At 48.9% G+C, this 12,837-nt stretch overlaps 1 protein-coding gene across 1 annotated transcript in view; it reads left to right on the top strand.

The window, feature by feature from the left end:
- The first annotated feature begins 263 nt into the window (after positions 1-263).
- Positions 264-12,837, top strand: part of LOC149346241 (uncharacterized) — a 32,932-nt gene continuing 20,358 nt past the window's right edge. The window contains exons 1-3 of the mRNA XM_089541267.1: positions 264-309; positions 4,829-4,968; positions 6,806-7,044. Of these exons, the coding sequence (XP_089397393.1) occupies positions 264-309; positions 4,829-4,968; positions 6,806-7,044 (425 nt within the window). The remainder of the gene's footprint in view (positions 310-4,828; positions 4,969-6,805; positions 7,045-12,837) is intronic.

Raw genomic sequence — 12,837 nt, forward strand, 5'->3', positions numbered from 1 at the left:
ACGAACGGGAAGACGAAAGGTTGTCTGCGCGCGCAGGATCGGTGAAGGGGGATATCGGGAACGGTGGCGAAAATCGACAGTCTGCTCTCGGTCGTTGAAGAGAGCAGGTCACTTGTATTGTGGACCCCTGTCGAAACGCCTCGTCACGCAAAATCATTGAGTGTTTACTGGATCAGCGATATGCGATCAAATTTTATGTAAAGCTTGGTAAAACGGTAAAAGAGACTCACGACATGATTAAGGAGGCCTACGGTGATGCTGCCATGGGTAGATCAGGTGCTTTTGAGAGGCACAAGCTGTTCCAAGAAGGTAGGGAAAGAGTGGAAGACGACGACCGCTCCGGACGCTCATCGACCAGCAAGACCAACGAAAGTGTCGCGATGAAAACTTTACTTAACATTGATCGCAGGTGTAGTATCAGAATGATTGCTGGCGATTTTAGCATTCCTCAAACCCAAGTTCTAGAGGTCATGACCGAAAACTTCGCCATGAGGAAAGTGTGCGCGAAGTTGGTGCCGCGAGTGTTGTCAGAGGAGCAAAAGGACAACCGGAAAGCGATCTGCCAGGATCTTCTTCATCACGTGAATGAAGACCCCGATTTTTTGGACAATGTAGTGACCTGTGAAACGACATGGGTGTTTGAATACGACACGAAGAGCAAGCGGCAGAGCTCAGAGTGGCTCACCCCTTCTTCCCCACACCCCAAGAAAGCGCGAAAGAGCAAATACAAGGAAAGGTCCATGCTCATTTGCTTTTTTGATCGACATGGAGTCACCCACAAAGAGTTGGTACCACCCGCACAAACAGTTAATGCATTTTTTTACGCGGAAGTCCTCAGAAGACTGCGAAAACGCATTGTTCGTGTCCGCCCAGCCATCGCCAACAAATGGCGCCTGCACCACGACAACGCGCCGAGCCACACAGGGTTCATCATAATCGAGTATCTTGCCTAGCACAAGGTGGCAACGCTGCCTCGCCCCCCCCCCCCCCCCCCCCCATATGGCCCCGACTTGACCCCGCCAGACTTTTTTCTATTCCCGAGAATAAAGTCGACGCTCAAGGAGAAGCGTCACGGATCGGTAGAGGCGGTTCAACAGGCCGTGACGAGGGAGCTATACAGCATTCCGGTCCAGGAGTTCCTGGAGGCGTACGAAAACTGGAAAACTCATTGGCAGCAGTGCGTAGATGCGGAAGGGTGCTCCTTTGAAAAATGCTAATCATTTGTAGTATTATCATCAATAAAATGTGGAAAAAAAATCAGTCATACTACTTTCAGAACAGACCCTGTATGTTGTATGATTCCGTTTAAGGCAACATGGTCGAGAACTTTCCAAAGCATGATGCGAGTGATATAGGGCGGAGTTTCGGTGTGATGACGGGTTTGTTTGGCTTGGGGATGGCAATTTTGGCGTGGCGCTAGGACTGTGGGAGCGTGCCCTCTCTCCAGCAGTGTGTTAGCGTTTGATCATCGAGGTTACGGAGCATAGGGTTGATGATTCTGTCCTCTCCTGGTGCAGAATTTGTGCGGAGGTTTTGGAGGGCCATGCGGACCTCTTCTGCCGACGTCCAGACCCTCAATTGGGGCTCCGTGTTTTTAGCTTTTTAAAAGAACCAGGTGTTATTGAGAAACTGTAAATTTTAATCCACTGCTTCGCTTTATATATAATACACTTCTCATCCTCCAGAAGAAGACTGAGGTCTTTATTTGATTGGTTGGGAACCTCAATTTCCTTGCCCAGCCAAGGACCACTAATGAGGTTACCCGGAATCCTTAAAAGCTTTCACTTGTAGACAGTTCTAAAATTTCTTCCCTCTCTTATTACTGGGTACAACAAACTTTAGACCCTCTGCAATGTTTTTTCACATATTAGCAAAAATCTGCATAAAACAAATATACCTTGAGCTTGGCGCATGATAGCCGTAGCTGCTTATGCGCCATTAAACCCAACACAACACACAACACAACTCATTCGGGGCCCCTGTGTAAGGGGGGAGAAGGGAGGATGTGCCGGGTGCAGTGTGTATAGTCCGGAGTTGGTCCAGAAGGGTGTCCGGTGAGAGCGGGGAGTTTTGGATGAGGCGTGTAGTATGATTATGTGACTCTCGGCGTGAGTATGTGGGGTCTATGAGGTGGCGGAGAAGTTGCCATGCGTTCTACGTAGAGAGGTTTGTGACAGAACAGCGCAAAACACCGGGACAAGAGACAAGCGCTGTTCCGTCACAAATGAATAACCAACATTCCCAAGCTGTCCTGGTAGAGACTTTGCCGGCTACGCTGTTGCACACTTGACCCCAGTTAAAGTGGCATAGCTCCTCGCCGTGTGCAGCGATTTATGTCTGTAGCGCGGCCAGCCGACGCTTTAACGTTCTGTTATGTTTTTGTCACTTCCATCTCTCCAGAATGCTATGATGGGCTTCCCAAGGGTGGGCTAGACGAGATTCCAGTGTGGGCGTGACCCAGTTATCAACGTTTTGTATCGGGGAGTTGGCGTGTGGATCGGATTTCGTCCCAGTTAATAAATCTGTGGTTGAGGGGTCGAGGACTGCGTTGTGTGCGGGGTATTTGGATGGCGATAATGTAATGTTCGTTTCCAACTGTGTGTGGCGTACGTGACCACAAGAGTCATTTGAGGTGGCAGCTGAGTATGAGGTCTGAACTAGTGTCCACGGTTACACTGTTGCCGATCCTTCTTGGGGTATGAAAGTTATGTGTAATGAGGCGCAAGTCTTGGAGCGCAGTCCAAAGCGTGCGACTCCGTGCTGTGGTGTACCGATAATCCGAGTCTATGGGTTGCGATTGAAGGCCGCCTGCTATGATTAGGGTTATTCTGGCACACGATTCGTTGAATTTGGTGGAATAGTGTATCCAGGGCGGCCATGGGCTGGTGTGATATATGTTTGCTACAAAGATCGGGGGGGGGGGGGGGGCGTTATATTTCGTGGGAATGATTTCTATTAGGACACAAGGGGTGGAGGAAGTGGTTGTGTGTTCTTGGTAGATAATAGTGCGATGTATAAGTGTGGACACTGGGGGCGTGTCAGTGGGGTCTAAGTGCACCGCATGGTAGCTAAGGAGTTTCGTTTGGTGTTGTGTGCCCTGTAACAGGAGAAGTTTAGGTATGGCAGGGAGTGTCGGTATTAGGAGTTGCAGCGGCGCTTGCTTGCCCCGAAAGCCACGGCAGTTCCATTGGATTAGTGGTTATCGGTTAGACGAATTATCCCGACCCGCCGTATTGGAGCGTGTTGGGATCTAGGATAGGTTTTTGTGCTGGTAGGTGAAGGGGCACGGGGGGGGGGGGGGGGGGGGGGATGGAGGCAGGAGACCCCTCATGTGACGTGCTGCTAATTGTAGCATCTGAAGGTGGCTTTAAAACTGTGTAAACCTATATTCGCGAGGGTTTAGGCGAGGCGTGTAAAGAGTGTCCATTTGTTGTTCGAGACGAGTAGATAGCTGCTCGGCGAGTGTTGTGAATTTGGCTTCGAGGCGTGCCTTAAAGGCTACCAATGTAGCGTCAGATTTGGAGTGCAAGGTCCTAAGATCTGTCTTGTAATCATCAGTTGTGTCTGAAATGCGTTTCTTTTTAGGGGAGAAGGGTGAGAAGGGTGTGGGCGGTGTTGGGTGTTGCCTCAGTGGGTGGAAAAACCGGTCCTGGGGAGAGAGATTCGGAAGGGGAGGATGAGGGTGTCGGGATGTGTTAAGTTCGTGAGGAGGCTTACCTCCGCACGCAGGGCCCGGAGCTCCTGGTCGCGGGGGTCCGGGGTAGGCGGGATGTGGCTTTCGGGTTTTGTGTCTTGGGTGTCTCGAGCTTGTCTGCCCATATCAGTCGGTCCGAGCTCTTGGATCGTCCTGATCTTTGGCTGACATCACGTATTTCCGAGCGTTTAGTGCCTGCATTGCTTTGCGGGTGGTGTTCTAAGCGTCGCCGGGATGGTGATTCGCGTTTGGCTCGGTGTCGCGTTCGCGTTCGGTGGGCGTGGCTGTCCTAGGTTGGTAACGGTATTTGCTTTCCCGGGTCCCGGACAACTTCGAGTGTGACTGGCCGAATCTGGGGCACTTGTGGGTTGGAGGTTGGAAGCAGACGCCCATGCGGTGGCCGATGGCCCGGCAGTTGCTGCAGGTCTCGACCTACGGTCTGTAAGGTGTGCAGAGATGCATTCATCCGCCACAAACTATTTTTCGAGGGACGGCGGCCTGATCGAAGGTTATAAGTATGGATCGTGCGAGTCCCATTTTCCAAGCGACCAGTATGGTTTCGAGGGGATGGGGTTGGGGAGTTGGGAACGATTAAGTCTGTTAGGAGTTCTTGTGGGGATTCCTCCCAGTAAGCGTTCGTAAAGACACCCCTGACCGCCATCAGGTGGTGCAATATATGCCGTCATGACATACTCACACTGGTTGTAGGTGATTTGCTGGAGTTGTACAAGCTTGAGGGCGTCATCTTGGTTCGCCGCCGACACTGTGCATGTGTTTTTGGAGGTATGATTCCGATGTGTAGGTCAGCGCAGCGGCCTACATGATGGCGGTAAGGAGGTAGCGTGGCTAGAGTGTCGTCAGATGAAGACCTCCCCGGGAGCGGGAGACGACTTTATATCCTTCTGAGGGTAGGGGCGGCATTTTCTTGATCTTTCGTGCGGCTATACAGAGCTCGTCCAGCTCCATCGAGGAGCTGGCATCGAGGCAAGGAGGCATCCCGCGCCTCCCGTGACACTCAGCGTCTCCCGCTGTGCAGAATGCGCTCAAGACTAATTCCTTCAGCGACTTCTGTCTGTCACGCGGTATGGAGAAATGGTAACATCACCCGTCTCTTTACCTATCATCTCTCCGCAGCCAACGACTGGTGGGGAGCCAACGACTGCCCCACCAGTCGTTTCAACAATCCCACCAACTCTGCCTGTGACGACGACTTCACCTACTTTACCTTCTACAACACTCTCTGTGACCAGCGCCCCAGTGCCGAGTTCCTCTTCGTCTAGTACCCCTCGCACTCCGCCGACTACCACTCCGAGCCAGACCACTGTCACAGGTTAGCATTTATTGCACCGCACCCTTGTGACCCTCCTAGGCCATTTGCCGGTAAGAATAGCCAGTACCTTGTTTCTGAGTCAGCACGATTCTCTAAACCTTTCTGCGAATCCCGACACGTCGGCTTTTCACGACAACTCGAGTGAAGGCACTGCATCGCGTCATAACTGAAATGAACCTTGCAATTTAAAGTCCCTGCTTGTTTCATTTCATTTTCATTATATATTATTACCCTAAATAAGCCATTCATGTATATCATAAGAGGTGGGACGGTAATAAAAAAAGTGGGTGGGGTTTAACGTAGTTAAAAGGAGTACACGTGCGAAAGCATGTGTTTAGGCTGGTTGCCTCATGGTTTTGCTTTGCTGTGTCGTCGGCACATCTGGCACGGTATTAAGTTCAGGTTAAGGTCTGATCCAGGTTAAGCTGATCCGATCTGCTCGCGCCCCAGAAGGAGATTGATGAAGACGATGGTATGCAATGCACAGCGCGAGAGCGTGTTGCAGTTTAACACGAGGCGTGATTGGCTGCTGCGATAGCAGAGTTATATCACGCAGTGGTCAGCGCAGCATTATTTATTTTATTTCTGTATGGCCTTTTGCTATGCTAGGTTTGGCCAACGTTACTCTCGAGGTCATTCTCCCATTGGCTACATCTGGCGCGACGCACCTCCGCACTTACCCGGGCTTCCTTGCAGTGGCTGTAGTGTGCGCGGCGCTCTTACGAACCAACCCGAGCTAGCCCCAATAGTCCGAGACTTCACGCAAGATTCTTGGTTGGGACCACTGTAAATGCTGCTTTCGCACTAAAATTGCTGTTTATATGTTACACGGCGAAAATTCCACGGGAAGCCGAATGACAGGTGATGGCTGCGATGCCGGGTGGGAAGTTCGCTTTAGTCGGTTGCTGCCCTGGGAAAGAATGACGTCGAAAAGGTTGTGATACGGGCGCGTTGTCGTGATGCTTTAATGGGGTGTCCGGTGCGGTAAGAAATGCATGAAGCAGGTCCGCAGATCTCATGTAGTGTCGAATAGAAAAACCTATCGTAAATACAGAGATTAGTGATCCGATGGCGAAACGCAAGATGCTGCTGATCAAATTCGGACTTTATTGAAGGACTTAAAAAGACAGCATTAGCCAAATGCAGTTGACGTGGATGCAACGTTGCAGGTGAGCATTGTAACTTCGGTCGGACCTGCGTTGTGTGAGCGAGTATTCTTACATGTGAGGGGGGGGGGGGTTACGGTTTGATGGTTTAAAATACCTGCCGACTTCTTAGCAAATGTAATGATGCTCGTCACATTCACATGCCATGAGAAATCAGGAGAGAGGGGAGCACGAGCAAAAATATCTCGTAACTCACTTAAGTGTCCTGTTTGGTTTGGTTTTTCATTAACACATGCTTGCAGTCTTTTATGCTCTTTATGTTCTATATAAATTAGCAAATTGTTCACCACCGAAGGTGACTGCACGCCGTTATTTGTAATCGTATTTCTCTGTTATCGCAAACGATCTCAAAGTGAACTGTTTCTTCGTCACCCTGTAAGAGGGTTTCTGCACGCAAAAGTTTTCCTATGGGGGCAGCTTAGAGAGCACGGCGGCCTTCTCAATCGACAGAAGTGCTGATCCCCGAGGAAGGTTTCTTCACTATAGGAAAGGGAACTTTTACAACCGATCACAGCGAATCAAAGAATCCTAGTGATTATCAGATCACATCCTTGAAAAAACGTTCCCGCAGTAATATATCTTTTTTTTTCGCGTGCTTTTTCTCTCCCCTATAAGGAGACCATCAACTACCTGAACAAGCCACCCACGAACTCTTCGCTGATCTGCACCGTGGCGTGCAGCAAGCCCATTGTTGCGCCAAGAGACGGCGTGTGCGACTTCATGCTGTTCGACTCGCTCTACTTGCCGTGCGGCGGCGAGCTGGCAGCACGGTCGCTCTCAACGAGCCTGGAAAGCTTCGTGGCACTGGCGGCAACAAGCTGGAACACGCAGTACGGCTGTTCTGTCGACACCCTGTAAGACTGCGCTCGCTGTTTCTCTCTCAAGCGCCTAACAGCCACCGAGACAAACAACCGCGTCCGATGAGCGAAAATCAATCGCCATGCCTAGGGATAAGCCTCATAGCAGTGCTTCCCTCAAGAATTGGTTGCTACTAATGTCTCCTTTCCTAGTTCACGTAGACTCCTTGTTTTGCATGTTATCTACCGAGTGTTGCGAATCGCAGCAATAGGGAAAGAAGACGTAATGCACACAGGAGGTACGCTCAGGAGAGGTGAGGTGTCTGCGACTACACTGGGAGATAGAAAACACATTCGGACGTACAAGCAAGCAGTTGTGTAGCCACCCAGTACGCAATAATTACAGTTTACGGCTGGAGTCCCCATTAACCTCACATGGGTAATACCGTGGAAAGGCAGCTCAGGATCGTGCCGCGAAAGGCCATTTCACCTTACTACTGTAAACGGAAAAACAACACCAGTCACAGAAGACGAGGGACCAGAAGAGTGTACGCACAACAACGACTGGTCTAGTAACTCAAGTTTATTAGAAAATACATAGTCCGAGCAAGGCCAGCAGAACATGCGCAACAGCATCATCACAAATCACTGAGCATAAGAGACAAAAGACAAGAAATCTCATCTATCGTGAACGACCTAAAAAGGAAAATTCTTTTTCGAGTAACCGCACCGAGGTTGTGCTAACACAATCATGGCGTGACAAACCGATATGATATGCTTCCAAGATTTCCCGCTCCTGTTTTGCCTTGCCTCGGCCAAGAATCGTGACATTGCTGAACAAAGGATAGCAGCCACATTCATTGCAATGGCGCGGCAAGTTTGCACCGCCATCGGACCCCAGGGTCCTCGGCATTGTTGTGCCATTGTTTTTTTTTTCGCTTACAATGTACCAGCTGGCCCGCATTTCAACCCTTCTACCTAACTACTGTCATAAAAGCAGCATCAGAGAGTGAAGCCTCGATTACATGCGCCAGCACTCGTTTCCCATCATGCAGCACCTCTTTTTTGTTTACTTCGTAGGTTACCTCACACTTTCCTAGCGCTCGATAAAATTATTCCACGTGCACACCGTATTTCCAGGCATAACCGCTCTTCACCCAGAGCACGCCCTTGACAAAAAAATCTCAGCAGCCGTTTTCTAGAACTCTGCCCTCAACTACGGTGACGTTCACGCCTAATAGACTGCAATTTCTAAACCAATATTCTTAAAACCCAACAATAAGTTAGGCTAGTACAGTCACTGGAAAACCTATCCAGTGACTCTGCAAGGAAGCCCGTCATTGCTCTCCCCGCGGCAACTTGTGTTCGTCGCTTGAGCTGCTGGCGCCATCTAGTAAAGAACTGCTTGTGGTTGTACTTTAAGAAAGAACGAATAATTGGATGCATAGCAAGAGCGGGAATGTTTAGGCTGCGTAACTTCTGTTGCTCTGCAGACAAGGTTGTCGCGTAGCTTAGCACTCGCTAAGGCAACGGGTAGCGAGAGGATTCCTAACAGAGCAGGGAGCCACGATAAGTGGAAAGAGCAGCGGTGTGGACTGTTGTCTCCTTTGGCTGCAGCAATATTCCAGCCTCTCAAGGCCCTTCGTCAAGCGCAAAAAAATGGCTGTGGCTTAGCTTGGTTAAGCCCGGTAATTGCGAAAGCAATATCCGTAGCTACGCCATGGTTCAGCTGGTAGTGTAGCTGGTGGCGGTGCATGTGGTTAGACTTGTGGTGATGCATCGGTTATACAATCCAATCCAATGTAATCTAATCCGATCCAATACAATCCGATCCAATCCAATCTAATCCAATGCAATGCTGAAGTGGTCGTGTGTAGATTACCGTTATCCCGGTGTGTGATGAAGAGCGCTGAAAGGCGCGCCGTGCGCGGCGTGCGCAGGAGTTAGGCAGCAGCCACCACGCGCGGCCTCGCCTCGCGACGGCACAAGTTGAAGCCCTGCTCTTGCAGCGGTGACGGATGGATGGATGGATGGATGGATGGATAGGAGCGCCCCCTTTGAAACTGGGTGGTGGCACTCCGGCACACCGGGGTGGTGGCCCACCGTGACGTCACACCGCTAGGCGCGCCGCGCGCGGCGGGCGCAGGAGTTAGGCAGCAGCTACCAAGCACGGCCTCGCCTCGCGACGGCACAAGTAGGGCCCATGGTTTTTGCGGCAGATGGTATGACGTCATAGCAGAGGTCAAGCTAAAGGTCAATGGTAGCTACCGTGGCCTCGCCACGCGAGGAGATGAAAGTGAAAGTAGTATTGCTTTCGCAATAAAAGTTTTGCAAACTTCAGGTGCCATTGGCGGTGCCCTCCCTTCGAGAATGATGCACGCCTGAGAATGCAAAATCAGATCGGGGGGTCTTATATTACGTTATATTATATTATGTTGCTTTCCTCTTGTGCTTCAGGCCCTCTGCTACTGATCATGATCAACTCTGATAACGGTGCACTTCGGCCGAATTGATTGCCGGCTCTCAACCCTGACGTCACAGGCCATAAAGTTTCTAATGTTACCTAGAGGAAAAGCTGGTGCCACAGTCTAAGCGAGTCTCTTAAGGAACACTTCAACCAGCACGGGAATGCCAGGAAGACTAGATTTCATGTTTGGCTTGGCTATTTTTAGGCCGAAAACGCGGATTGTACCTTAATATTGGCAGTCGTGCCGCGAGGCTCGCCTCTGTGCGCAGATTAGGTTATTTCTGTACTGTGTCACTTCTTCAATAGATTTAACGCAAGTAGTAGTTAGGTGTCGGCCCGGTATTAAAAGATTAACAGCATTTGATCCAGGTTTGCCTAAAAAAGGCGTACTATTACGGCTGAATCCACGTTTTATGACCTAAAATAGCCAAGGCAAGTCAGGAACGTAGTCTTCCCGACATTCCTGCGCCTCTCCGTGGTGAATGAAGTGTATCGCCGCCATCTTTCCCTCTAGTTATACTCTATGATGATAGCTATCCGCTGTTGATGAGAGAGGCGAAGGATAAGCAAGGGTAACAAAAACTTTGAAAAATGTAGCCCCGGGTTCTTTCTTTACGCCACGAAATCTAAAACTGCGTTGATTGTAACATTTCAAGTACGTCTCCTGATGCATATCTCTTCTGTATGTGTCATAGTCTTGAAAATGGACACATCTTATAGGTTGTAATCACTTTTTATTCTTTGTGGCACCTGTGTGCTGCTGTCAGAAATGATATCTCGGCATGTGCCATGCCATGTGCAAACTTGGGATTACTTAGTGCTTGAATAAGAAAAAAAAGCCCGTTACTCTGGTCTGTTTTCAAGGATGTATGTTGGCGCAAACATGCCACGACGCTGCAACATGTGTCCTTCCGCCAGCACTCTTTCTTTTGTTAAACCGAGAGCTGGTTCGTGGAAGCCCCATTTATATCGTGCGTGGTAAAAACCCTTCTTCGTATATGCCAGTTCTGTTGCCGCAAGTCAATATTAAGTACACGTGTGAAGTCTGTCTTTGCACAGTTACGCCTCGGTGGGAAATAGCTGTGGAAGGGTCCTTTTAAGAGCACCCGTAGCGGCGTGCGAAATAAGGTCGGCCAAGTGTTTGGCAAATATGTTGACTCAACTAACAATGGTTTTAAATTACTTCTAGCTATTCTAAGGGGCTATATGCCTTTTTTGCCCCACGGCGAAGGAAAATTAATTCGAGGCGCGAGTGAGCGGGGTTTAATTGGAGCGGCTTTGCTATGAAGCAGCCTCGTGAACTAAAAGTACAAGTGCACTCCGGGAACGCAAGCTTTACTCTGATAGACATGAAAACTCTTGGAGCAAGCGCGCAGGCCTCCGGCGCGGCATGCGGCTTGTATAAATGGAGGAAGGCGAGTCCACATTCACTGGAAGTGAGCTGAGGACAGATTAAAGCAACCAAAAGCTGTTAATCACAGGCTGATGTTCTTAATTGGGCTAGTTGGTTATTGCATCGAGACTTAGTAACTAGTGCGAATAGACGCGGACAGCAGGAGGGGACTGGTGTGTGTCCCGTCGTTATTGTCTTGTCTACGTATATTTGCATTAAATCTCGATTGACAGGCACAAACAAGATAAACGTCAAAGGAGCAAACAATTTTAATACCAATTTGAAGAAGACGGGTATTGTTGCCGAGAAGCTAAGAAAATGTACTGGAGCCAAATTACACCAGTAATCGCTTAAATGCTGCCAACTAATAAACTTGTTTTTATGGTTTTGAAGCTTTAACGTCCTAAAGCGACTCAGGCTATGAGGGACGCCGTAGTGAAGGGCTCCAGAAATTTTGACCACCTGGGGTTCTTTAGCGTGCACTGACATCGCACAGTACACGGGCCTTTAGAATTTTGCCTCATAGAAATTCGACCGCAGCGGCCAGGATCGAACCAGCGTCTTTCGAGTCATCAGTCGAGCGCCATAACCACTTAGCCACCGCGGCGGCAAGTAATAAACGAAAAAACCGAGCTCCGAAAAATTGCAGATGGGAGCAGCGGCAGTATAAAATTATCCCAGTTTCAGGTTTGCGGAGGGTCTAAATTTTTTTGGGTAAAAAAAAAAGCTTGAAATCGTGTGTACTCAATCCCTCCTGAACTCTTGCGCATTCAAAGCTTGGAGGAGTGGTCACAACGTACTCCAAGAGAAACTACATTCAACAGAAATGATGAGTTGTGGACCGATTAGCCTGCTATCAATCGCCTACAAAGCATCCAAAGGATCACGTTCCGACAAACTCGGACAAATGTCGGGTTTCGGTCGAGCGCCAAAGCACGCTGGTAATCTACAATCTACGAACATTACGGCACGATGCATGTTGTCAGAATTCATGCTCTGGTGTTTCTTGACCAGGAACCCTATCATAGCTGCAATCAAGAGGGGGAGTTGAAATCGGTCGGACAAGCAGTGCAGAGGTCAAAAAAACGCCACTCTTTCAAAGTTGCGTAATAAATCCAAAGTGATTGCAAAGATGGTTACTGTTAATGAAGAATTCTCTGGGTGCACCGGATCAGAAAATCATGCTTGGCTCGGAGGAGGGCAGAATAAGAGGATTATTATGGCAGAAGATCTCATCCTGAAGTTAAAGCTAATTTCCTAACGATGACGATGATGCTGCTTAAGAAGATGTGGGGTGTTTTTGCACTCTCGTTTCAATTTGTGTTGTAGGATTAGCTCAGCCTCTACAGAGAGGAGAGGATCGACTTCGTCAGTGGAGAAGGAAGGTCTGAGGCCTTATTTAATGACAGGCAGAATACTAAGCATTAGCGAACGTGGTGCTCAGTTTTGTCAAGGAGAGGTTAACTGCGATAAATAGCTCAAAAAACAGTCTGGATTGTCAGAACGAGTCACAAACAAGGTGGTGAAAGTATGCGTGCTTAGTTTCTCCGTGCTTGCCGTATTTAAAGGACCATAGGCACCAAATTTTATCGCGTATTTTCTTTCAAATGGTGATTTAGACACTAGAATACATGGATCACCGCGTGGGTTTTGGCTACAACCGATAAATAATTTATAATTCGATTTCTTCTCTAATGCTGTTTCGATGTATAGTTTCGGTGACGTATAGTGGAAGTTTAGATCACGTAATGAACAAGAAAAACAGCAATATAACCGCTGATACGTAGTTTTAACGCACTACAGCACTTAAACCAGCCTGCTTGTATAGCTAGAATTAAAACAAACGACGTATCATCAGTTACATTGCAGTTTTCTGGGCCTCACGTGACCTAAACATCAACTATGCATCACAGCCATCGTTCGGCTCATGAAACCGAAAGAGCGTTCAAGAAGAAATTCAGTTAGAAATTATTTACCGGTCGTAGGCGAT

This window comes from Amblyomma mixtum, chromosome 4 (genome assembly GCF_055824585.1).
Source record: "Amblyomma mixtum isolate Tamu chromosome 4, ASM5582458v1, whole genome shotgun sequence".
Lineage (NCBI taxonomy): Eukaryota > Metazoa > Arthropoda > Arachnida > Ixodida > Ixodidae > Amblyomma > Amblyomma mixtum.